At 47.0% G+C, this 25,917-nt stretch overlaps 1 protein-coding gene across 9 annotated transcripts in view; it reads right to left on the bottom strand.

Moving 5' to 3' along the window:
• The window catches only part of INSC (INSC spindle orientation adaptor protein), a 128,580-nt gene that overhangs the window by 81,967 nt on the left and 20,696 nt on the right, over positions 1-25,917 (bottom strand). For 8 of the 9 annotated variants that reach the window (XR_011495925.1, XR_011495924.1, XM_070491180.1 and 5 more), the window contains exon 2: positions 10,874-10,974. Coding sequence is in view for 7 of the 9 variants with exons in the window: in XM_070491180.1 (XP_070347281.1) it covers positions 10,874-10,974 (101 nt within the window). In the remaining 2 variants the exon portion in view is untranslated. Of the gene's footprint in view, positions 1-10,873; positions 10,975-15,567; positions 15,726-25,917 lie in introns of those variants that run through there. The other variant, XM_070491182.1, reaches the window with a different exon arrangement.

Here is a 25,917-nt window from a genome sequence, read left to right as displayed (position 1 = left end):
TATTTTCTCTGCACCTGCTCAGCACCAGCCTGTCCTAGGAGCTGAGGCTACAAAGTTCAACAGGAGAAAATCCTAGTGCTCACACAGCTCAGCCAAGCCCCTGAACAGGCAAGAAAGCACCAGAATTCCAATCTGGTAATAATTATAATAGTAGCTAATATGTTGAGGTCCAGCAATGAGCAAGGCATTGTTCTAAGCCTTCTCTATATATTATCCTTTAATCCTCCTCATAATCCTGTGAGAGAGGCTGTTATCACCCCCACTCACAGACAAGGAGACTTCTATCAGGAGAGGTCACATGGTAAGTAAGTGGTGGGGTCATTACTCAAACCCAGTCCCTAGAGTCCAGAGTCTCTGCTCTTATCAACTAAACACCACTCTGCCACTAAGAAGCTGTGAGCAGGATAGTGCAGCATCACAGGAGACGGAGGGCCTGACTCCGCCTGGGAATATGTACACAAAGGAAATGACATTTGCCCTGGTTCTCAGAGGGGAGGAGTTAGCCAGGATGACAAGGGTAAAAAGGACCTCCACACAAATGTGAAAAGGCCTGGAGATATAAAAACAGTAATACAACAAGAAGTCTCACTGGACTCAAGCATCAGGGGTCCATGAGGGGGTGGCCAGGAAGGGGCCTGAGGTGAGAAACAGGGACCAGTTGATCAAAGACCTTGAATGCCAAAGACCTTGAATGCCATTAACCCTGAAGCTGATTTGGAGTCAATGAAAAGATTTTTAGAGCAGGGCAGTGGCGTCCTTGTGCATAATGTTAGCAGAAAATGGACTAGAGCAGGGTTAAATCTAGACAGGAGAGCGAGCTGTCACGAGATGATGGTTATAAAACAGAGACAGGACAGAACCCTGAACTAAGGCAGGCACTTGGGCTAGGATGAAGTGGATGATCTGGAAGGGAGGTGAGAGGATCTGAGGGTGAAGCAGAAGAAAGAGCAAGGCTGACTCCTGGGTGTCTGGTGTGGGTGAGATGGGAAACCCATCCAGGGAGGAGGTGGTTTTCATTTTACTTGGTTTCAGGGTGAAGCACTTTGACAAGTGGGGTACACAAGGCCGCAACAGAAGTGGGGGCCAGGCCCTGCAGAGAGGTCCATCGAATGGGCCCCAGGCTTCCCAAGGAGGACAGCAGGCCCAGTGAACCCTGCATGGCCCCGCTACGAGCCGGTCCACTCCCAGCTGTGGTCACTGTGCCGCCACATAATGAGCTGCTCTTCTCAATTTTGGAGTCTAGGGACTGTGGCTGATTAAGGTTTGGACTGTGTTAGCGCTAAGCATCCCGTAATTGCATAGCTTGCCTGACTCTCTGTCATTAGCTCGCTGGTTCTCCATGCTACCCCTCTCCTATTGGATTTGCTGAATGACCCTGACATGAAAGTCTAGTAAAACAAGGCAGCTCTAGCTGAGTGGTGGGGGCTGCCTGCTGGCCCTGCCCCTTGAAACTTCCAGTGCTTCCACCATCCTTGGCCATGACCTTCGAGCTGCCATGTCAGTGTGCATGACATCTTCCCTTTGCACGTACAAACTACTGATCTGATTACTCACACAGAGGAAGGGAATTGAACACTGAGGTCAAAGCAGATAGACTGGCAATGAGTCACATTCCCTTCACGGTGGAAAACCACTGCAGTCAGGAGCCATGTAGGGTCTCCCTCCAAGGAGCCAGAGGGGCCAGGGGCCAGGACAGAGTTGGATTTCCTCGGTCTCCACAGTGAACTGGAACCCGAGCCTGATGCTGTAAAGATTGCCCTCATGCCTGGGGAGCAGGGAGGGCACCCCAACACTGAACAGGGCTCCCAGGAGCTCTGCCCAGTTCTCACCAGAGCCCCTGAGAGAAGCAGATGCCTACTCCCCCAGCTATGCCCCCTTACTCTCTGACAGCAGCTTTCCTGGACATCTGGAAGGAGGTGGTGGAGCCCCCAACTGGGCTTTCTGGAGTCTGGCAGATTCCAAACACAAAGCCAGATGTAACCACCATCATCTCGACATACCAGCCTACTGGTCAGTTGATTTTTTTAAGCTGGAATTATCCAGGGTGGAGTTGAGATAGAGGAAGAGAGTAGTATAGTCTCATACCAAGGAATTACAGTATGAAACAACGGGCTCCCTAAGATATTTCCAAAGTCAGGGGGAACTAGCTACCCACACAGCAAGCAGGAAAAATTAGCAACAGTAGAGGGCCTTCCGTGTACCTGGAAGCCCCCCTTCAGCCCACACAGTGGTTTTTGATGGTTGGAGATTATCATCCCATTTTATAGATGTAGAAACTGAGGCTTACAGGCATTCCACAACTTGCCCAAGACCTCACTGCTAATAGTGATAATAAAGCTAATCACATTCTGGGCACTGTGCTAAGGGCTCGGTTCAATCTTAACTGCTCATTTAACCCTCACAACAATCCCATGAGGTTCATGTAATGAGATTTGGCAGGTGAAGTGACTTGGCCAAAGTCACACAGCGGAGAAGCAGAAACAAGAGCCCGGCAATCTGAGCCCAGAGCCTTGCTCTTATCTGTTATGCTGTGCTCTTTGAGCGCTTCAGCAATGTTGCTGATGCTCAAACCCTCAGATCCACAGCTGGGGCTCTTTCGACTATGCTAGCCAGCCCTTAGGTGACATAACGATGCCTTTTTAAAGCTTGTGATCATTTACAGACTCCAGGATGTCTAGTCATTTTTCAAACTCTTGCTTCATTTCTTTCTGGGAGAGAATTGGGTGTGTGGTGTTTAAATTCAAGACAGAACAGCCGGCCCACTGGCCCCATCATCACAGATCTCTGACGAGTTTGCACTAGACACGTGGCCAAAGCGGGGAAGCCGGGGAGGCATGCCAACAGCGTGGGGAGTGACCCCTTCAGGACTCGGCCGCAAAGGGCTCTCTCCACCCCCTCACTGGCCTTGCCCTGCCTCTGCTTTTGCCCCCTTCCTTCTTCGAGCCAATCCCTGGGGGATGGTAACTGTGCCTGACCCTTCAGATGCCAAAGGGAACAATTTTTCCCAGCTCAGCAGACCCCTGCCCTGGCCCCCAGCTGCTGTCCCAGTTCCTCATCCCCAGCTAATCCTGCTGAGCTGGCAGCCAGTGTTCCCCAAAACTTTGAGTGTCAATAGTTTATGGAAATCTATGCCTATGCTCTTGTTGGCTCATCTTAACCTCCTTTCACTGAGAATGGAACTTTATTCCTTCAAAGTCTGGAATTTAGATTTCCCTGCCTTACTGTGTTCCACGTGCTGTGTGAAGCCGAGAGTTCTCCATAAAGGAACACCTCGCTAAGCCAAGAACACCTAGTCATGGCCTCCAAACTTTACTGAGTACCCCAATGTGCCAGGCACTGGGCTGGGTGCTGGGATCACAAAGGAGAGATGGTGAGACTATGATCTTTAAGAGGGCAGGACCTTCCGTTGCACAGTGACTTAGTCCCTCCCTCTTGCGCAGCGCCCGGCTCATCCCAGGCACTTGACAAACATCTACTGAATGAATAAATGAGTGACTGTAAATAAACCATTATAGTTCACCGTGCTACATACGGCATTTCAAAATAAGTAGAAAGAATTGTGGGAGCACAGAGAAGGGATGCTTAGCCCAGGCTAGGGCATCTGAGAAAGCTTCCCAGGCCGACACTGGAAGGATGCCCTCAGGGTCACCAGGAGAAGAAGCAAAGTTGGAAGAGGATAGGGTTTCAGACAGAAGAAAGGGCATGTGCAAAGAAGTGGAGATGTGGAACCACATGTTGGGAACACGGCAAGTTGCTAAGTGTAGCCAGAGAGATGGAGATGGAGTCGAAAATAAGGACTTCAAATCACCAAGCATGTTGGAATGCTGGCATCCATGGATTTGTCTGTATTGTATCTCATCAAAGCAGGGCTCCCTATCCCCCCACAGAACACTTCCCTTGGCTGTAACAAAGGGCTTCCACAAAACCTGAACAGGCCACCCCCTCAGATGTGGAAGGGGCTCCCAAGCTAGTACGTCTTGCAATTTCCATCCCAGCTACTAGGCAAACACTAGGCCTCTTTGTACATTTCAGAGGGAGGAATGAGAAGACCTTGTTTTTGTCAATAGCATTGCTTTCCCAGCCCTGATGCACTAAAGTGGAATATTTTTGTCCAGAAAAGGGAACAGACTATCCAAAACTCACTCATGGACTCCTAGAATATTAGAGCTGAAAGGTCCCTGAGGAAACTTTTGCTCACCTCCTTATCCTCAAATAAAGAAAGTAAAGCTCAGAGAGGGAAAAGGATTCTCCAAGGACACACAGCAAGTTAGTGCAGAGCCAGGGCTGGGAAGGAACGAAGGAAGAAAGGAAGAAAGAGGGGAAGGGAGGAAGAGAGAGAGGGAGGGAGGGAAGGAGTAAGGCAGGGAGGAAGGGAGGGAAGGAGGGAAGGAGGAAGAGAGGAAGGAAGGAAAGAATTAAAAAAGGAAGGAAGGAGGGGAAGGCAGCCTCTGGCTCCTGTCCATGCCCCCTGCACTGTGTTCTCCTGCAAGAGATTTAATGATGAAATTGCAGAGATTTTTTTTCCAGTGAACCTAAAACCAAAAACTAAAAATATTTCTGAATTACTATTCTTTAGAAGGAATAAAAGGTCTCTCCAACTCTCTGCCTCGATAAACGAATCAAATCTTTGGCTTCCACTCAGAAAGAGTATTTAAATTAATCAAGATAAAACTCTAGCTTACTCTTTCCCTCCAAGCAGTAGTTTTCTACCAAAAATAATGAGAATAGCTTACTGGAGACAAAGGAGTGTCTTGGAGAAGGGAACAAAATCCAAGCCATTTCATTTCTCGCCTGAGACTCTTTAGCTATTTATCATTCATTCATCAAACGTTTATTAAACATTTATTCATTGCAACAGCCACGTACTGAACTCCTACTGTGTGCATTCTAATCATAGCCAGGAATTGAATTCAACCATCAGGATATTTATCATGAGTAGGAAAAATGACATTTACATAAATCATTATCATACAATCCAGGGCCTGGCCCAAAGTTCTTAGTCTAATGTAAATCTCATTCAGATGAATGAATGAATAAAATTGATGTCTATTAGAGATTACTGCTACACGAGAATTCCACTGGGGCTCAGACACAGAACTTCTAGGATTTACTGGAGGCTGGTGGGAGGATGAGCTTAAGAAACACAGTCCAGGGAGGGCAAGACTCTGCATTGGGTGGGATGGGGCCTGAAGAGTATTATGACAGCTCCATTCCCCTCTCTGGGCCTCAGTTTCCCCATCTTATAATGAAGGGAGGGCACAGATGGGCTCTGAGGAAACTCCCAGCAACAACCTTCAATGCCTCTACAATACCAGCTCCCGGCACTGTCTGGGAATTTAAACCCAACCTCTCTTCTTAAAAATAACTCTTGACTCATTGTCCCTCTACCTTCACAAGGTCCCGCCTTGTGTTTCTGTGGATTTCTCTTGGGAGACGAGAGAAGGGAGGGAATTTGGTTCCAACTTTGATTGGGCTTCCTTTTGGTTTAAATAACAGAAAAATAGCCAATTATCCCATTGACAATTACAGTCTGCACATCTCACCACAGGCCCAGAAAACAGCCCAGCAGCAGAAAACCAGCCACAGACCGGGGTTGCACACATGCAAGCCATTATCTACTTGGAGACAGGCTGGCCTGCGACGGCCCCCATGGGCTCAGGAAAGTTGGCAGGCCAGGGGCAACCCAGGAGGCCACCTGCCACTAGCTGTAGCTGAATCCGGCGCTGGCTTATCAGACTCCAGGTGGAAGAGAAACCAGGTGAGAAAGTGATTCACTCACAGTGAGAGGTCCCAAGTGAAAGACCCAGGTTGTTGTCCAGCCTGCATCACAGCTCACTTCCTACAAATCCAGGCCCGATCAGGTCAAGAGATAAATGAGTGAGCTCTATGAGGGAACGGACCACGCCCGCGTGGATCACCGACATGTCCTTAAGCACACAACCACCATAAAGGCACATGATTGGCATTCAATACATATTTGTAGAAAAATGTTGATGAAGGCTAATGAATAAATGACTACCGGGAAAAATGAGTGAACGATTAGTTTGTGCCACGCCTCCAAGAACATCGTAGAGTACAGACCAGCTCTCAGGTTCAAGCACCACCTGGGAACACGTACCCGAGCTCTGTTCCTCCTCAGCTCTGTCCTCAGATGAGTCACTTCACCTCCTCAAGCCTCAGTTTCCTCATGGGATAGACATTGGGATGTGCCACCCAGGTTCCCCTTTAAGGAAAGACTTGTTGCCTCCAGCTGCTGGGAGTATCATTAGCCAACAGCCTCCAGCTGTCAGGTCCTCCAGATACTGTCTTAGAGCCACCTCACCCAAGGTTATGCCTTCCCGGAGCCACCCGCTGCAATGCAGACCAAGGCAGGATGTAAAGGCCCTGGCCACTTAAGCCGAAGAACAACAACTGTGATCCCAAAGCTCCCTGTGGGGTCAGCTGAAGTCATCACCCAGCCTGCACTGCACCTCCCCTTCTTGAGTCTGCTTCCCTCCTCTCCCTTCCACAGCTGTGGATGCCACAGGCCCTCCCTAAAACCATCCTGAACTCTAAACTCCATCTCAAAGGCTGCATCCCCATCCCGGAGTACCCAATCTGTGACCCCTCATTTGCAAAGCAGAGACAATAGCAAGTATGCAGATGGGCTGTCAGGAGGACTAAATGGGTTGCTGTGTGTAAAAGCACCCAGCTCAGAGCAAGTGCTGGATAAGAGTGAGCCACCTTCATGATGGGGGTCAGCAGAGGCCAGCTCTTTAGTCAGCATCCCCACCCGCATTAGCAGGAACCCAGAGAGAAAATGTCACGGTGTTCCAGCTTGATCTGTGGGTAAGAGAAGTAATGGAAGAAAAGGAGGGAGAGAGGAAGGGAGGGAGGAAGGGGACGTCTGGACATGGCCCTGTGTGTCCCTCAGACTGGCCTCCATCCCACCCCGCAGGAACCTGTCCATAGAGATGGCAAGGTCAAAGCACTGGGCTATCCGGATCTCTGCGGAAAATGAGGGCCGTGCTATGAAGGTGGAGTACCACCCTGAGAGTGTGCAGATAGGCGCCAACACGCTGACCACCACAGCTGGCCATCATCGCTGGGTCCAGCAGCACCTCCACCATGCCCAGAGCCCACAGAAGGCTCAGCACCCCAGATGCAAAGATAGGAGCCCAGAGACCCAGGAAGAAAACGAACATCAGCCAGGGACATAGCAGCCACGGTCTCCTGCTCTCCAGGGAGCGAATCTCCTGCCCTTCATGCCCACCAATAAATCCTTGAGTCTGCAGGGAAGTATCTGGACCTGAGCTGCAAGTGTTTCCCCTGCTGAGGAAGAAGGGGGGTTTGTTACTGTTCTGGGATGGGCTGCTGAAGTGTGGGCTGTGCACTGCAAAGCATCCTGGGCCCTAGAAACACCTTCCTTCCTGGACCTCAGCACTTACTCAGCCTTTTAAAGCAACAACCACTGCTGCCCTGTTATAGAAGACAAAGCTGGTGCTCAGAGAGGTTAAGCGACAGCCAAAGCCACACAGCTGGTAAGAAGTGGAGCTGGGATTTGAGACCAAGGCCTTTTCCAGGCCTATATGCTTTCAACCACTTAGGCCTACATGGAAGATTCTAAGAGTAGGATTTTGTTCTTTGGCTCATTTGTTTTATTATTTTTCAATATGAAAGCTTCCAGGAGACTGAGACACAGTCAGAGTTGAGAACCCTGTCACATCCCCTCCTGTCACCCACGCCAAGCAGCATGGGACCCCAATGCCTGGCCCAGAACACTGTGCTCCCGGCCGTCCACTCTCTTCCAGGAGCCCACACCCACAGAAGCCCTTTTGGATGCTGCTTACTCATAAGGGTCTCAAATACCAAAGGCCTCACCCGTATGATTCACTCAGGCTGCTGGATGATCCCACGCAACTTGATGGTATTTATTTACTTTGTATATTGAGGTGAACGACGGCACTAGAGTGAAACTCAATTTCAGCAGAACACGACAGAAAGAAGTCAATTATCCAGCATTAATTATGTATCTGGGGACAATAACCAGGGTGTCATTTCCCATAAGAGAGGCCTCTGCAGCTTGGAACAAGAGGAAAGAAGAGGTGGCTGCTATTGTCTGCCCATAGTGCAGCATGAGATTGACAAATTAACCCTCTGACATCCCGTAAATGCACATGACCCTTCTCTGGGAACATGGCCCATGCACCAGCCCCCAGAATGCCCACGATTAATAGGCTGGTAGGCCCAGGGGTTGCAGTCCCCCGATGTTCCGGGCAGGCCTGAGAATGCCAGCCTGGGAATATTCAAAGGCAACGACACCTTGCCTCTGCAGCCCACCCACCATCAGAAGCGTGAGGCTGAAGACATTCTAAACAAACATTTTCACAGGTCGCGGTGTTTGTGGCCAGAACTCTCGGAGTCCTGTTAGTCTAGGGTTTTCCTCCCAAGGTATTTGCTGTACAAGATCAGTGAGAAACCTTATCCTGCCTCCAAAAGGGTAATAATTCGATTCCTAAATCATTGTCATGCAATTTAACTTCCTTTTATCCTTAAAACTTCTGAGGACGTTGGAAGTGGGAGAGAGTCAGCAGTTCCCAGGGGCTGAAAGGGTGCCAGGATCTGACCCACCCTGGCCTCATAGTCTCGGCTCCTGGTCTTCATCTGAAGAAGTCCGCATGGGCTGAGCAGTTCCCACGTGCAGGCAGCTGCTTTATACAGATTATTGTAAATTCTCATAACAACCCGATGACATTAGCATAAATATCCTCATTTCATACATAAAGAAACTGAAGCCCAAGGTTACAGCTAATAAGTAGCAGAACCAAGAAGCAAGCTGAGGCAGTCCCCACTCCTAAACACCATCCTAAACTGCCCTGTGACAACAGTGTCCCCGCCACCAGCAGGGGCTCTGCTCTGACCATCCCAGGACCCATGAGCCCTGTGGAGGCGTCCCAAACAGATGTCCCCTGCTGCCAGAGCTCCCACTGCCCATCTGGCTACACAGTTCCTGACTGACTGCCCCGGCAGGACAGGAGCCGGAAGACTAAGACTCCACTTCATCTAGAACAATCATGGTTCCTCTTGGTTTAAAATATTAGGCTGCTGGGAGTGTCCATCTGTGACTTATTATTTTCTCAGTGAGGTCATTTGCTGAGAGTGAGGGGTCAGGAGAGGGATTTCTGGAAGAATTCTCTAAGATCAGCTGCATGAAGAGCCACAGTGGGCCTCTGACATGCAATACTCACTCAATCAATAACAGCTCCTCTTACATGGTGCTCACTATGTGACAGACTCTGCATATATTCACTCATTTAATCTGCACATCAACCCTATGGAGCAGGTACTGTTATCACCCCTGTTTTATACATGAGGGAACCGAGGAGCTGTTGGGGTTCAGGAACTTGCACAAGGCCACACATGGTGAGAGGTAGAGCCCAGTTCTGAAGCCAGGCAGACATGTGTGACGCTTGCTCATCTCATGAAGGTAAGAGCCAAGTCTCCATTGCTGAGAACGCACATATATCCTGACAGGTTTGCATCTCACTGTCTCTGGGCTCTACCTCAGACACACTGTGTGGAAAGATACTTGTGTGGCCCTATGATCCTTATCCTCAGCGTCACGCTGCATAGGAACTTCTTAACTACACCGCTAACAGTGTTCTCCGCCCTCAGTAACATGCATGAGCTGCATTTCATACCTCAAACCTCTTTATAATGATGGCTTTGGAGAAGCAGACTAATGCCGTCATAGAGGTTAACCCAGTTCTAGTTGATTTTTAGCAAAGATTTAATAAATTTTTCTGATTTTAAAAGCAATACACACTCAAAAAAAAAAAAAACCCTCAAAAACCAAAACAAACAACATAGAAATGAATGATGTAAGTAAGTTGATATCCCCTGTAATTCAGGTGGGGGTCAAGGATGGAGTAAGGGAAGATAGCGCTACTGTGATACGTAAAAGAAAACAACGACAATGATTTAAGAGCCTTGAAAGGGCCACTTGGATTCGGTTGACTCAAAACGGCCCCATCAAAATGTCTCAGCCAAAAATGAAAAAAACAAAAAGTGCTAAGCAGAAGCCCTGAGCCCTCAGGTTCAAGGTTCCTCCACAGACCAAACCTGCATTAGACTGACCAACCAGTCCAGTTTGCCTGGACAAGGACACAGGAATTTCAGTGCCGAAATCAGGACAATCCCGGGCAGACAGGGACAGCTGGTCATCACAGATTTGCTGTCCTGATACTTCTACCTTTGGCTCTGGCTCAAGCGTCTAGGACCAGCCAGGTGTCCACACTTCTAAGCTGTGTGAAGGCACCTCTGGTGTCCCCGCGTCTCTCCTTCTTCTCACCTCATCACCTGGGCTTTACCTTCCGCTCAGTGGATTCCTCTTTCCTCCTCCCTACACTGCCCACTCAGGGCACAAGTATTTCCCAAGGATCAGCTCTGTGGCCAGTCCTCTCTCTGGTGCTCTAGGGAAAAGAGAAGACACCTAAGGGTAGAGTGACCCCTTCCAAGAGGCTCAGAGAGGGCCTTCACTCACCCTGAGGCCCCCAGTGGCTCCAGCCTCCTGGCCCAGCTGGGATCAGGAGCCTCCTCTGGGGTCCCTCATCTTAGCAGCGCACCCCACTCCATCCTTTGTTTCATTGTCTGCCTGGATCTTAGACAGCAGCTCCTCAGGGGCGGCACGTGGCTGACTCCTCCGTGTCCCAAAGCCCAGTTCCACTTGTATTTGCTGAGTGAACGTGTCATCCCAATACCTCGTCCTAAGCTTCCTCTCCAGGACAGCGCAAGGAGAGATGGGGCCACCTGCAGCCTCAGGATCCTGGGGCTGGGCCTCAGCCAGAGTCCGGACGGAGCAGGCCTCACCCTTAGAGACAGCCGTGGGACTTACCGCTGACCCGGCAGGGGCATGGAGTCCAGGTGGCGGCCTCCAGGCAGCGCCATCATGTTGATCCCAATCTGCAGCAGAGCCTGCCCACAGCGGTTGGGGCCCTGGAAAGAGAGGGCAGGACGGGGTCAATGAGGCCCCGAGAGAGGAGGCGCAATCACTTTCTCTCCTGGATCCTGGCCACCAGGAGCCAAGGCAGGTGTGGAGGAAAGGACCCCAGGCCTTCCTCTGCTTTCTGAACCAGTTTACACTCTGCCGTCCTCACACAAGTAATGCAGGACTCAGATTGGATGTTGGTTCTAAGTCCCCAGCCCACTACGAACCCCTACAATCTTTTCTTATGTCTCATTGCCAAACATTTGCCTAACCCATTTTTCTTCTTGCCCAACACTGGGACACACAGACCAGCAAACATTGCATGGGACATACTTGTACTTAAAAAGTATCTATGGTTTATCTGAAATTCACATTTAACTGAACATCCTGTATTATTTGCTAAATCTGGCAACTCTACATGCTAATTCCCTAACCATATATCATCATAGCCCTGGGTTACTCACTTCAATTGCGTCTGGGAAATGTGACTCTGTAATAGGCATGGTGGTTGCTTCCCCAAATCCATTCTACTTCGCATAATGTAATTTCACCCAAACTGCCAGTAATGGGTTCAGGAATGGGCATGGGGCTCAGCTGGGACCAATGAGCCATGAAAGGACTGCTTCTAGGAAAAGTCTTCCTTTTCCTAACCGTAAGCCACAAGGTGGGTCAATATCTCTCCCATTGGACCCGAACAAGTGAGCATGTCACTTTATTGCTGCTAGAGACCATCTGGCAATCAAGAGATGACCTAGCTGGAGATGAAAGCTGGCACACAGAGAAAAAATCTGGGTCCTTGATCATTGAGCCACTGAATCAACTAACCCTGGAGTCGGGCCCACCTCTAGGCTTCCCACCATGGAAGATAATGAGTTCTTGTTGAAGTCACTTTAAGTGAGGATTCTGGTTCTGTATAGCCCAAAGCAGCCTAACTGATAAAGGTGGACCACGTTCTGAGGGCTCCAATCCCCAGCGCTGAGGACCCACTTGGCTTGCGGGCACCTCACAGGTTGGACTAAGACAACAGTGTCCTTCTTCCTCCACAAAACCAGCTGCCCACCTGGATGTCTCCTCCTGCCTCACATTGTCCCTTCCCTGTCCCTCCCTCTCTGCCAACTCCTTCTCCAAGTCAATGAGGAAGCCCTCCCTCAGGAAAACGGAGATTCTGTCACCTTTTCTAAGTAAAGCAATAGAAGAGAAGGTTGGCTGTCACCTGTCATGCCCTGAGCTTGAGGGCAGCAGATTTCGAGACATTCAGAGAAAACACAAATACGAACTTGTGGAAAGATACTGCTAAGGAGAACAAGGTAAGTCCAGAAAAATTAAACTCTTATTCCATGATTACAAGTGACCCTTACGAGAAAAGAGCAGAGGAGGACTTCAATTAATAGTGACGTGGCTGGACATAAAGTACTCCTTATTACGCCTGTAATGAAAAATAAGAGTCGATCTCAAAAGAATGGGGAGGCAGGAGTTCAGAATAAACTAGAGCTCTAGATAATTCCAGAGACTCTGTGCCACTGCCTGTTTCCTGGTCTGCGGACCCCACTAGACTGGAGTCCCTTGAGGACAGGGACTGCTTGTGTTCCAGGCGCTGAGCCAAGGGCCACGCCCTTAGCAAAGCACTGTGTGTGTCTCTCAAAATAATGAGTGGAATGAATTTTTAATACATTTCTGTTGAGCCCTAATTCTTCATCTGCAACTGAGAACAATTTTACAGGGCAATTATAACGATGACAGGAGATAAGGAATATAGATACGTCAGGCCAGGGTGAGAGCTAAATAAACAGTAACTGTTATTATTAGGATGCCCTGGGGGTGTGCTGCGTGTTCACCCGTGGTCAGCTATGCTAGGGGAGATGGAGGAAATTAGATAAAGGTATAAAGCACGGAGCACATGAGAGTGCTCATTGAGTGCTCCCTGTCATCAGTAGTGTCACCATTGTTATTTCCATCATTATTTCCATTATTGAGAAGGTATATTTTTGGAACCCAGTGAGTCAGCAGCCTGGAAAGGATAGCACAAAAGAAAAGCTGGAGACAACGAAATGAGGTATTTGTTCCCTTTTTGATACCCTTGATTAAAGAACCAAAAAGGGAAATACCAGCTTCTCAAAGTGAATGCTATGCTGTGATCAGAGAGCAGTGAGCAAGCATCTCCATTATGGAGAATAAAAAGGGGCAGAGTGAAAACGGCGAAGAGGGAATTAAAGCTTAAGGCAGCTGAGGAGAGAGAGACGGTACGGAAGCTCAAAGTCCTTTAAAGTGTGGACCAGGAAGGATTCTGTAGGACAAGGTGAAGCATGCCCTAGCATATTGGAGGAATCTCTGGACCTGATCCAGTTGTATCTGGGTGACCAGTCATGAGCAGAAGCCTGGATGCAAGCAGGTGTTCTGAGTCTCTAAGAGGCAGATTCTAGGAACATAGCTTGGTGACTGCAAAAATCTAGAACAGATTCCTCATCACTGCTCTGTGAGCCCTTCAGACAGAAGCCAGCTGGGGCACAGTAGGAACAAGTCATGCCCGAAGATCTACTTCCTTTTCAGTAGGGACCACTGGGCACTTAGCTCACGGGAATGCAATAAACCTAATACACCTTAATTTTGCTAAGCCCCCTGGGGAGATGGCCTTGATCATCCATTGCATCCATGGCTTCCCAGCAGTTATACGGTGGAGCCCAGTAGCTAACAAAACCTGGGTTCACATAATCGCGTGTGATCCCACAGGCTGGGGAGGCCTCCTGGGGGCATCTGGGTGTGTGTGTATCACCACCCTATTCACAGACTGTGTTAATTAGGCCCGCCTCTTTTCTCCAGTGGCACCAGACTCCATGATGTCTGAAACCACATCCTGCTCAACGTGGGACTGGGCCCAGGACTTTACATAATGGCCCGCATGGTCGAAGCCGCGATCGTGAATCAGATAGCAATCAGAGGAGCCACAGCTCACGTTCACTGGGGATAAAAGAATATCTGGAAGGTGAGGCAGAGAATACCAAGAATTCAACCCAGGGGCCGTCCCTGTGGCCGAGTGGTTAAGTTCGTGCACTCTACTTTCGGTAGCTGAGGGTTTCGCCAGTTCAGATCCTGGGTGTGGACCTAACACTGCTCATCAAGCCATGCTGAAGCAGCATCCCACATAGCAGAACTAGAAGGACCTATAACTAGAATATACAACTACGTACCAGGGGGCTTTGGGGAGAGGAAAAAGAGAAAAAAAGATTGGCAACAGATGCTAGCTCAGGGGCCAATCTTTAAAAAAAAAAATTCAACCCAGCTGATGTTTATAAAGTGCCTCTAATATAATAATAATAATAATGGCAATGGTGATAATGATAGCTAATATTTATTGAATGTGTACTACGTGCCAGGCACTGTTCTAAATGTTTCATATGGTATTAACTCATTTAATACTATCATCATCCCATTGTTACAGACGAGGCCTCTGAAATTCAGTGGAAGTGTGTGCATTGCCCAAGATCACACAGCTAGTAGGTGACAGAGGACTCGTATCCAGGTTTTATGATTGGAGGGGAGGTGCTGGAGCAGTGAAGATGCTAAGAGCAACAAACAGGTGACATGTGACATGTGCAGGCTGACTGCACTCCATGGTGGCAACACCCAGCCCCCACCCTTCACAGACAGCCCAGCCCTCTTCCTCTCACCAGTGCCCCCACTGCTCCCACCTCCCAGACTGTCAGTCCTCCAGCTTCCTCTGGTGCTAGCCTTTAATGACACAGCCAGAGGACAAAGGAACAGTCCTGAGAGAGAAGAAGAAAGAGCGAACACTGCACACGATAGCAGGAGGAGGAGGGGCACAGGGAGAGGGGGCCTCTCTTCTGCTCCTCATTTGTTGGTTCCTTTTGTGACAGAGTTAGGGGACCTAAGGGGCTGTGGGGGAAGAGACCACAGTCCCAGCTGAAGCCTCAAAGTGTCACCAGTTTTACAGAGAGACCTTTTTAAAAATTGCCGCCTCCAGGGAAGCCCCAGGGCCTGCTGCCTTTGCAGCCACCCCCACCCACGGCCCTAAGTCGACTCCTCCTACTGGGGAGAGATTCAGAGTAGAACCCCTCCAAAGCTACACAGCGTGTCAGGAAACCAAGAAAGCACTGAAACCAGCAACCAGTTAGCCATTGATGATTAAGTCGCTAGGAACTAAAGGTTTTTTTCCTTATTGCAGCTATTGATTATAGCTTTTAGCTGTTTAACCCATCGTTGTTAACTGTGCTGCTTAGGCAATATGCTATCTGATTCCCACTAAGATCCTATGGAGAACATCTCCCTGGCACCTGGGTCACCATGGTAATGGGTGTGTGATCTGTTTTTCAGGAATTAGAACCCCTTGTCCACTTCAGGCCAGTTGAGACCACCAACTCATCAACTGGACCTGCTCAGATGTCTGATAAGTGACGTTTTCATGTCAAGAGGCTAAAAACTCCACCCTCAGATCAAGCCAACGCCACCATTTTGTGAGCATGCGTCCTATGAAGAGGCATGGAGTCTGACTACGCTTGCGCAGATTATCAATTCCCTCACCTCTCCTCGCCTCCAATCACCTATCTCCACATTTCAGACCACCTCACCCCCATCCATAAATATACCTGAGTCCCTATTTTCAGGGAAGCAGTCTTGAGACTCATTCTCCAGTTTCCTCATATGGCTGCCTCTCTCTGCTGCAATCTTGTCGTCTTGGTGTTTGGCTTTCCCGGTGACGGGCAAAAACAAACCTGGTGTGGTAACAGCACTCAAGGTAACCCCTTTGCCCCACGCCGTCTGTCCTCACTGGTGTTGCAAATAGAACTTGAATTTTGGAGCCTGATGGATTTGGATTCAAATCCTGACTCCGTGCCTTATTAGTACCTGACCTTGGGAAAACCATCCACCCCTGTGAGTGTTGCTTTCCTTGATTATATCTGCCTCCCAGGAGAGTCACAAGGGTGAAATGAGATCACTCACAAAAGTCCCCGATCATTAGTATAACATAATATAACAGATAGTACACACTGCAAATGACATTTCCATCAAAGACGGACTGCAAATATGACGCTCGTCCCATAAGGTTAGTACCACAGAGTCTACGTGTGTAGTAGGCTATACCATCTAGTTTTGTGTAAGCATACTCCATGAGTTTGCACAACTACGAAATCACCTAATAACACATTTCTCAGTGCATGTCCCCGTCATTAGGCGATGCACGACTGTAATAATAAGATATAATATCATATGCTTGGCACACAGTAGCTTCAAAGAGGGAGCGTCCTTCCTTGTGGAAGGAGGAGTTGAGAAAAAGGTCTCTGGGCAGAGATGCTGCGTTGCCCATGAGAGAGGTGAAAAGGACACACACCGGAGCGACCAAGAAAGAGGAAAGGCCATCACCTCCGCCCCCTGCCCAAGGGCCTTCCTGATTCACAGAAGATCCCACCCTGAAGCCTGCAGTCTTGGTTCTGCAGGGCCCCCGGCTGCACCTCCCCCACTAGAAGCAGCTAGTTTACAAGAAGGACTTGAAGCCTTAAGTGTCTCTGATTTAATTCAATGCCTGCTGCGACAACTGCTCATTTGGACAGCTCATTTCTGCTTCTGCATCCCATTAGAGACAGCCCTTGCTCACCTCCTTTTGACTAACAAGCCAGCCTGGGCTCTAGAGGAAATGGAGGCTATTTACATTAAATTATTCCATTAAGAACCAGGAGCAAGGGCAGCTTCTGCCGTTGTCTAATGGGCCAATCCGAGCAAAGCTCAAGGCAGGGCTGGGATTGTTTAATCTGCAGATCCATTAGGGCTGTCAACAGGGCCCGGACGGTAAATATTGCGCAAAGCAGTCGAGCTCCAGCAGCGCTGGGTACAGGGAGGAGGCAACTGAGGGCAGGAGAGGAATGGGACTCAGGGATTCAGCCAAGTCCCTTCTCATTTGATCCCCTACCCCCTCGTGGTTTCTCCTCCGTAGGATTTATCACAATTGTAATTAAACATTAACTGTGAAATTAGCTTATCGTCTTTGTCCCCCGAGGATCCCAGGGCAGGGACTGGAGGTGTGGGCTGCTCACTGCTGTGTCCCTCCGCCTCCCGTGCCTGCCAGCGCCCTGCGCACAACCATCAGATCAGTAAACACCTGTTGACCGGCTGGGCTCTTGTTGAAGGAACCTAGCTTTCTCATTGCTAAACGGGAGACCAAGATACCTATTTCACCACGTTGTTTTGAGTACTCAGTGAGACAATATGGGAGGGCCTTTTGCAACCTTACGCACTGCATAGAAAGGGCTCTGCCCCTAACACCCTTTGAGACAAAGCCCCCTGTCCCTCCTGAGTTCTTGTAGTCCTCTCTGTCTGGTTGTACCCAGCTGCGCAGCCCGCCTTCCCACTCCCAGCTCTGTGCTCATCAATCTCCCAGACAGACAGACAGGTGGGACAGCAGACAGTCCCAGTGGTGCATGAAAACTGCAATAAGAGGTAACCAAGGAGATGCTAAGGGAAGTCCAGAGGGCTTCCAAGCCGTCCTAGGTCAGAATGGAAGGTGGGGAGAAGGGGTCATGCAAAGTTTCTCAGGGCATGACCCCAAAGCTGACACTTGAAAGAAGCACATGGAAAAGAGGAAGGAGAAGGAGCCAGAAGGAAGGTTATATGGGCAGAGAGAAGAGTATGTGAAAGGCATAGGATCAGGAGTATGGTAAAATTAGGGAACTGCAAATGTTTCTAGAACCCTGGAGCCCTCTGGGCTGGTGGTGGAGTTTAGAGGAAACTGTCCCAGTGGCATAGAAATGCAGGAAAAAGAGTGGTCACTTTCAGCTGACAGACTTCTACGAGGAAGAGACACCTGAACTGGCTCTTAAATGCAGAGTGGGATTTTGCCAGGTACAAGGTACAAGGACCTTCAGAGCCAAGAGAGCAGTGTGAGCTATGGCACGGAGACCAGAAAATGTAGCAGGTATTCAGGGACCCAGATGGCTACCAGGGGTTGGGAGGGAAGGTGCCTCTATGGCCCTGCACATGAAAGGAACTGATTCTTTGGACTCTATCCTGTGGGTGGTAGGGAGCCAGTGAAGGTGTCTGAGCAGGAGAGTGAAATGATCAGAGTGGCATTTCAGCTCCCATGGTGAGCAGTGGAGTGGATGGACTCCAGGAAGTGAGACTAGCAGAAGGGGTTCATTTAAGAGACAGATGCAAGCTCCCAGGGGAGCCACGAAAGCCCTGGGGCTGAAGAGGTAGAGACCTGGGCATGGAATGGAGGGCTGCAATGAGCTTTGGGAAGTAATGACAATGAGCCTACATTCTCAGCTCCACTTTGGGCCTCTGACTGACCTGTGGGAGGGTGGCAGTGGTCATCAGAGATATCTCCATGTTGCTAGCTGTGGTGGCCAGCATCTCACAGCAATCAGATACTTTAAGAGCCCTCATTCCCAGGGGAGATGCAAGAAACCAAGCAAGCTGCCACCCAGCCCTGCAGCATGGACCGAGCCTCATGAAATATAGAGAGCTCTGGGTCCCTGAGGAACCCGACGGCCCCTCACAGCTGTCAGGCAACAGAGGCCAGCAAGCAGGTAGAACAGACCTCAGGGCTCACCGAGCCGGGCCTTGTCTCCTCAGGTCCTGAAAACCCTGGCCAGACAACCCAGAAGGACTGCGCATCACTTAGAGGGGGTCCATCCAGACCTTGGCCCCGCCCTTCAATTCTGGAGCCAGAACAGTTTCTGCAAAGCACAGACAAGGTCCCGAGCATCCGCCTGATTAGCTGGATACATCTGCTTTCTAGGCTTCACCCAGGGATCCCATCTGCACAAACATGTCCATGAACTTGACAGGGCAAAGACTACAGCTCCCAGCCGAAACCCAGGCAGCCTTCTTGGAGGAGTTCACTTCATAACCTGAGAATATTAGAACCGGTACAGGGCCTTAGAGATTACCTCCTTTTAATGAGAGCCATGATAATAATAATATTAAAACAACAACAATAATGAGGAGGACAAGAGGGAGAAACACTCATTGGGTGATAACTATATGTCAGGCACTGTTCTAAATGCTTTACATTTAATACTCAAAATATCCCCACGAAGTTGGTTACTACTGTTATCCCCATTTTCAGATGAGAAACTGAAGCACAGAGAGTTAAACATGGACAGATGGAGAGACACATTCAGAGAGGGGAAGAGATTTGCCCAAGGTCACACAGCAAGCCGAGCTACACCTGGCACCTGCACCCAGGTTTCCTCACTCCCATAAACTCCTCCCATGGGAAATCCAAAGAAGCTTTTGAGTGGTAGGAGCCCAGAGAGACCCACTCGGGTGCAGAGTGATTCACCCTAGGAAGTCAGTGGTGCCGCAGTTCCCCATTGGTAAAACGGGATGCTCACTCCTGCTCTTTCTCCTCTGCTGTGGTTACTGAGCACAGGGAATGGACAGTGGGCAGGGAAATTCCAGGGATTCCTGGTCTGATTCAGCTCAGCCTGGGAACAGGACAGGCAGGTTGACTCAGAGGTGCCCATGAGTCCCAGACGTCGGAGAGAAAGGAGCCCAGAGTCAAGCTCTCCTCGCCGAGGCCCACGTGCCCCAGTCCCTGACTGATAGGACCACCCATCCTCAAAACGGCTCCAACTTGTGAAAGCCAGCCCACAGGCAGCCTCCCCTGAAGGGGCTGTGGGGGTCCTGGAGGGAGGCCCAGGCTCTCGGAGCCAGGAAAGCCATGTCTCCCCCCACCTCGTGTCTCAGAGTGCACCCTTCCTGGCTCTGGGACTTCAACACCCCAGCTGCCCATCAGAGGGACGCCCAGCCCTGACCTACACAAGGAAACTGCAGGTACTGGCATCTGGGAGCTGCCCTTGGGGATTTTTGAAGGTCAAAAGTGAGAAACTGGTGCCCTAGACCTCCAAGACTTTAGGCAGAGGGCAGCTCCCGATGGAGGTTCAGCTGGGCCTTGGGGCCGCCCTGACCCAGAGCTCTGTCAGGTAAGAATGCAGCTTTGGAGTCAGACTGCCCCACTTCAAATCCAAGCTCCACCAGCTACTAGCAGTGAGCCCTTGGGCACTAGGTCTCCTCATCTGTAAAGCGGGCTATGTAATAAGGACAAACGAGGATGAAATGGCACTGCAGCGCAGACCGGTGAGACCACATATGTGAAGGACCTGGCACGCAGGGCACTTGATAGAAAGATTGGTTCTCGTGTATTCTGGTGAGGACAGTAGCTAGCAGCAGGGAGGCAGCCAGATGGAGGCCATTCTGCCTCCTCCTCAACTCTGTCCAGCTAGTCAACTGCTTTCCATTCTTTAACTTTTTAATTATCCCTTCTTACTTTCGAACTTTTACTGACGTGAATGTTAGCCAATGTTCAAATGTTCCTTAGCTTTGATTTGCAAAAACGAGAGCCCTCTCTCACTGGGCCCAGGTCCCAGGGTGCTAAAATTAACAATCAGTATACTTTCAGCTAATGACTTACTGGCCATGGCTGCCATGAATAGACATAACTCTCGGATAAAGGCCATTAGAGAAAATTGAATAGCTCCAATGTGGTGAAAATTTGGATACATCCTGTTTCATAAATCACACTCAGAGGTCACACCGGGCAAGCTGTTTCCCTCTCTGAGTCATGGGGAGGACCCAGGTTGAGGGGTTCTACATACCCTTGGGAAAGAGGACGCAGGAGAGGGAAGTGTACAGTCTTTTGCAGTTTCACTAATATGATTTTCTCTTACTTCTAAAGCCGTGAGCAGATGGCAGTGTTATGTCAACAACCATGATAATCCAACCTTCTCTGATTTTATTTCCTCCCCAAATCCTCCAAACTGGAGTTTGCTCAATAACATTTGGAAAGTAGCATGATGAGGTCATGGAAATCCAAAAGGTCAGCGTTGGGATTCCAAGTGCAGTTCTGCCCCTTACCAGGCCTCTCTGACCTTCAGCCTCTTCCTTTGTAAAATGGGGACAGAACCTACTCTCAGGATTATTGTGAGAATCACATAAGATCATGTAGCCTGCATGATACTTAAGAGCAAGTGAAATAATAATACCATAAGCTACTTTGACCCGGGGGCCAGTAAATGGTGCTACATAGGAAGTCTCATGATATCCATCTTTGCGTCCAATGAAAGAGCTATTTTCTACCCAGACCTCAGGCCCAGAGAGCTCCTTCTCACTAAAGGGATTAAAAAGTAGAATATATTAAATACACTGGGAGGAAGAAAAGCCTTCCACAGAAGAGGTTTGATAAAGACCTAGCACATAGAGACCACGCTTTGAATAAGCACAAACAACAACACTAAGACATCTTCGGTGGTTAGCAACATTGGCCCTGAAGGAATAATTAACATCCTAGCTCATACCCTGTGTGACATAAGTTGTGTGGGGCATTCAAAGGAGAATCCAGCCTGAACCACAACCTTGGCTCAGCCACAAGGGCAAAGGGTTCTCATCAGCTCATTAACAAAAAGAACCAGAAAGAGAACCAGAACCTACCCTAGGACCATTGTATGTATATAGAATGACCCAGAGTGAGAGCATAACACAATCATTCTTGACAAATCCTATTGTCACTGTCATAACATCCTCAATGGATAAAGAATCCATTATGTTGGGCGTGGTATCGGGTACATAGACCACATGGTCCACATATGACTATTTGAGTTAATTAATTGGGGCACAGAACGGACCAAACATGAAAGCAGTCCATTCACAGAATGCTGTCTTATCAAGGCTCATTTATGTCTAATCTACCACATGTGACAGCAGCATCTGAGCAGTGCATTGCACAGTGTCTAACACAGAGTAGCAGCTCAATAAATGTTAGTCATTCCCCAACAGTGTGTTCCATGGCTCTGCAAAAGCATTTTGCTCTTCCGTAATTCTATGCATTGGTCATGGCACCCCAGAACCCAACGTGAAATCTCCTTAATTCTCTTTTTCTATCTCCAGTTAACACCAATGTTTCAGGATTCAGCTGTAATCCTACTTCATCTGGGAGGCCTTCTTCAACCACCCTAACCTATTGTAATTTCTCCACTCAAAAAGTTACCTAGGAATCAATAAAATTGTGAGGTCTTGAACAATTTTAAATTATACTGTAATAGAAGGCACGTTTCTCCATGGTCCCTCTCTCTTCCCCTTTCTGCATATTGAGTTATGCCAGAGCAACTGGAAAGCTACAATGTGACAAGGCCAAAAGATGGAAAAAAGATGAGTCCTGAATCACAGTTTGGAGTAGAGCCACCCAACCCCCATCAGTCTGTGGGGTAGGCAAGAAATGAACATAATGTGCTAAGCCACTAATATTTGAGGAGTCCTTTGTTACAGCAACTAATCTTCATTAACCTGACGAATTGTGAGAATTAAAGTAAATGCTATATTTAAGGCACCCATAAGGGTGGTGGACACAGAGGTCTCTCAATAAATATCAGTTCCTTTTCCCTTCTTCCTTAGCCTTGGAGGAGATGGAGGAATAGTGTATGTGTCTACTGACAATTAACCCTCTGGACACTGATTCTTGTTCTTGCACACCACAACCAGAGTCCTGAAGCTGATGAGGTGAGGAAGGGATGGAATAATTACCTGCCAACATTTAAAGTCAAATCAATTCTGAGACTGAGATCCTGTTTCTCAACCACTGCCTTCTCTGCTCACATACATCCATTCACAATAACAGCTAAAATTTACTATAGTCAAGTGCTTCTAAGATTCATTTTTTTCATATTTTAACATCTGAAATTGGGGTGTATGTTTCAGTTAATGGCATCTTGGCATTTTGTCATAGTTTAATTGGAAGCATATTTTCTTTTTTATGAAATAACAGGGCATCTTACAATCTATGGCATCTTAAATTCAATGAAATATAGTATTGGGACTTAACTATGTGCCAAGCACTCTTCTCAGTACTTCACATAAATAAGTCCATTTATTTCTCAAAAAAAAAAAAAACATCCAAAATAATCAGTGCTACTATTATCTCCATTTTAAAGATGTGGAAATGAAGACCCAGAAAGATTCAACAATTTGCTAAGGTACAAAACTAATAAATTGAGTGAGGTAAAAACCATACCCTCTCTTTAAGGTCCTCTATTCCATGCCACTATTTTTTAGCACCTGATTTTTAGTTGACAATTGAGCCCTCTTCTTATAGAGAAAGCTCGCACAAGAATTTTATGTTCAGCAATATGGTAGACCAGATATTCTAAAATACTTCCCCAAGGGAAGAATTTTAAAGGATTGATAAGGTGTTCTTAATATTTTTAAAATGCATTGCTGAGTTGGAAAAAATGTAAGAAATCTGGAGATCCCAAAGCAAAGCAAAAGCAAGAACCAGGAATAATAAGCAAGAGTTGAAGGGAGTTGCTGCCCTGAGAACATCTGCTGACTGCTGTGTCCCTAAGCTTCTGTTTCATGAGTGTATGGAACAGGGCAGACCAGGGACAAGCCCAAGGACTTCCCAAGGGAGAGAATCAAATAAAGGTTCAGGAGGCCAGAAACTCAGGGCAGGTATAAATGAGAAATAAATCTTCTATATGGAAGGTGTCAGCAAGAAAAGTTTTCTGTCCCAAACTTGGTGCTGGGTAAAGAGAAGTGAAATTTCTCCTGAGAATGAATGTCCACAGTAAGACCCTCATAAAAGTTCAGGGCCTGAATTCATTTTATCTATGAGGGGAAAAAAAGCTCAACTAGAGAATTTAGTATCAAGAAATAAAAGAGTCTTGGAAGTATTTTCAAGGAGCACAGGCTATAAAATATGACCAAGCAGACTTGAGAAAAAGCCACATAGAACTTCTATAAATTAAAAATATACTAATTAAAATGAAAACTCATTGGACAGATTAATCAGAGCTAAAGAATGAACTGGTGTATTAAAACATAGAACAAAAGAAATTATCCAAAAATGCAGCCCAGGGAGAGAAAATATGAGAGAACTAAACCTGAGACATAGAGTGAAGTAGTCTAACAAGTATTTAATCAGATTTCCAAAGGGAGATAATCAAGAACAGAGGAAAATGTGATATTCAAAGAAATAGTGGCTGAAAAATTTCCTAGAATTTTTAAAAGACAAAACAACTTTCAAATCCAGGAATCCCAATGAATTCCAAGTGGAAAAAATATAAAAGATGTACACACTCTAGACAACTCATAAGACTAAAGAACACCAAAGACAGAGAATAGGGGTGGGCCCGGTGGCACAGTGGTTAAGTTTGCACATTCTGCTTCTTGGCAGCCTGGGGTTCACTGGTTTGGATCCTGGGTGCAGACATGGCACCACTTGGCAAAAGCCATGCTGTGGTAGGCATCCCACATATAAAGTAGAGGAAGATGGACATGGATGTTAGCTCAGGGCCAGTCTTCCTCAGCAAAAAAGGGGAGGATTGACAGTAGTCAGCTCAGGGCTAATCTTCCTGAAAAAAAAAAAAGACAGAGAAGATTTTTAAAGTATCCAAAGGAAAAAAAAAAAAGAGAGAGAAATTAGATTGACAAGTGACCATTTAATAACAATGATGAAAGTCAGCAGACAATGGGGAAAATGTCTGATTACAGAAAATAATTGTCCTAAAATTCCATATCCAGAGAAACTCTCTTTCAAGAATAAGGATGAATTAAAAGCATTTTCAAACAAAAATCCCACACTAAAGAAAATCCAAAGGATTTATTTCAGGCAGAAAGAATGTAATGCCAGTTGGAAGGCATGAGATGCAATGATGATGAGCAAAGCTACTTGTAACTATGTGAGTAAATCCAAACCAACCTTGACTATAAGAAATAATCATTTGTAGGATAAGGAAAAAAAGATAAATCTAAAATATTGTACATAAATTCAGAAGGGGACGACTAAAGCAAGTTAAAGTGTTCTAAGATTCTTTCACTTGGGAAGGAAGAAAATAGAGATGTAAATTAACTTTAGGTTTTTAGGTTACTATTAATGCTGTAATTTCTAGGGTAACCAACTAAATGAATATACATAGAGAAAGAAATATACATTACACTTCGAACACATAGAGAAGAAAAATATAAATGAGTAATAAAGAAAAATAATCCAAAATAAGAAAGAAAGAAGTGTGAGGCAGGAACATCAGCATAGAACAGTAATCAGAGGAAGGGGAAATGGACTAAAGCAGCCACTTGTAAGCAATGATTATAAAGAGTGCATTACACACACACACACACACACACACATACACACCAGAAAAGAGAGAGAGGGAGAGAAAGTGTGCTATGTGCTGGCTACAAGAAATAGCCCTAAAACAGAAAGACCCAAAACAGCTTAAAGTTTAAGGCAACTAAAGACATACCATAGAAATATTTACCTACAGAATTCTCATGCTAATGTATTCATATAATACAAAACAAACTTTAATACAATAAGTATTATAGAGATGAAGAGATTCACTACATAAAAATAAAAAGGTCAGCTCATCAAGAAGATAGAATAATGAGGTTGTACCCAATAACAATAAACGTCTTAAGAGATACAAAGTAAAAACTAATAAAACTTCAAGGAGAAATGAGCAGTCCAGAATCAAAAAGGGAGATTCCAACACAATTCTGTCATTAATTGATAGCTTAAGCAGAAAAATTATCAGTAAGGTATAGATTTGAATTGCACAATTAAGTTAGATTTAATGTTTATGAGTAGAACACTACATTCAACTTATCAGGAAGACATACTCTTTTCAAGGATTCGTGAATCTTTCTCTTTTTTTTTTTCTGATGACTAATGACTAGATCTTAAAGCAAGCTTCAGCAAATTTCAAATGATTGGCCTCTCTACCCCAAATAAATATCCCCATACATTTGGCTATTTTAAACATGCAAATCACAGGTGAAAGAAAAAATTAGAAAACAAATCTGAATGATTATGAAAAATACACATATAAAAATCATATAGTATATAGATAAGTAGAATTAAGAGCAAAAATCGCAGCCTTAAATTAGCAAATAAGAAAATCTAAAAATTAGATGAATTTCTAACTTCTAACAATATAGAAAATTTAAGA

This window comes from Equus asinus, chromosome 20, assembly GCF_041296235.1.
Source record: "Equus asinus isolate D_3611 breed Donkey chromosome 20, EquAss-T2T_v2, whole genome shotgun sequence".
NCBI classification, from domain to species: Eukaryota; Metazoa; Chordata; class Mammalia; order Perissodactyla; family Equidae; genus Equus; species Equus asinus.
The sequence above is the reverse complement of the archived record's forward strand: the minus strand, read 5'-3'. Positions and strand labels throughout refer to the sequence as shown.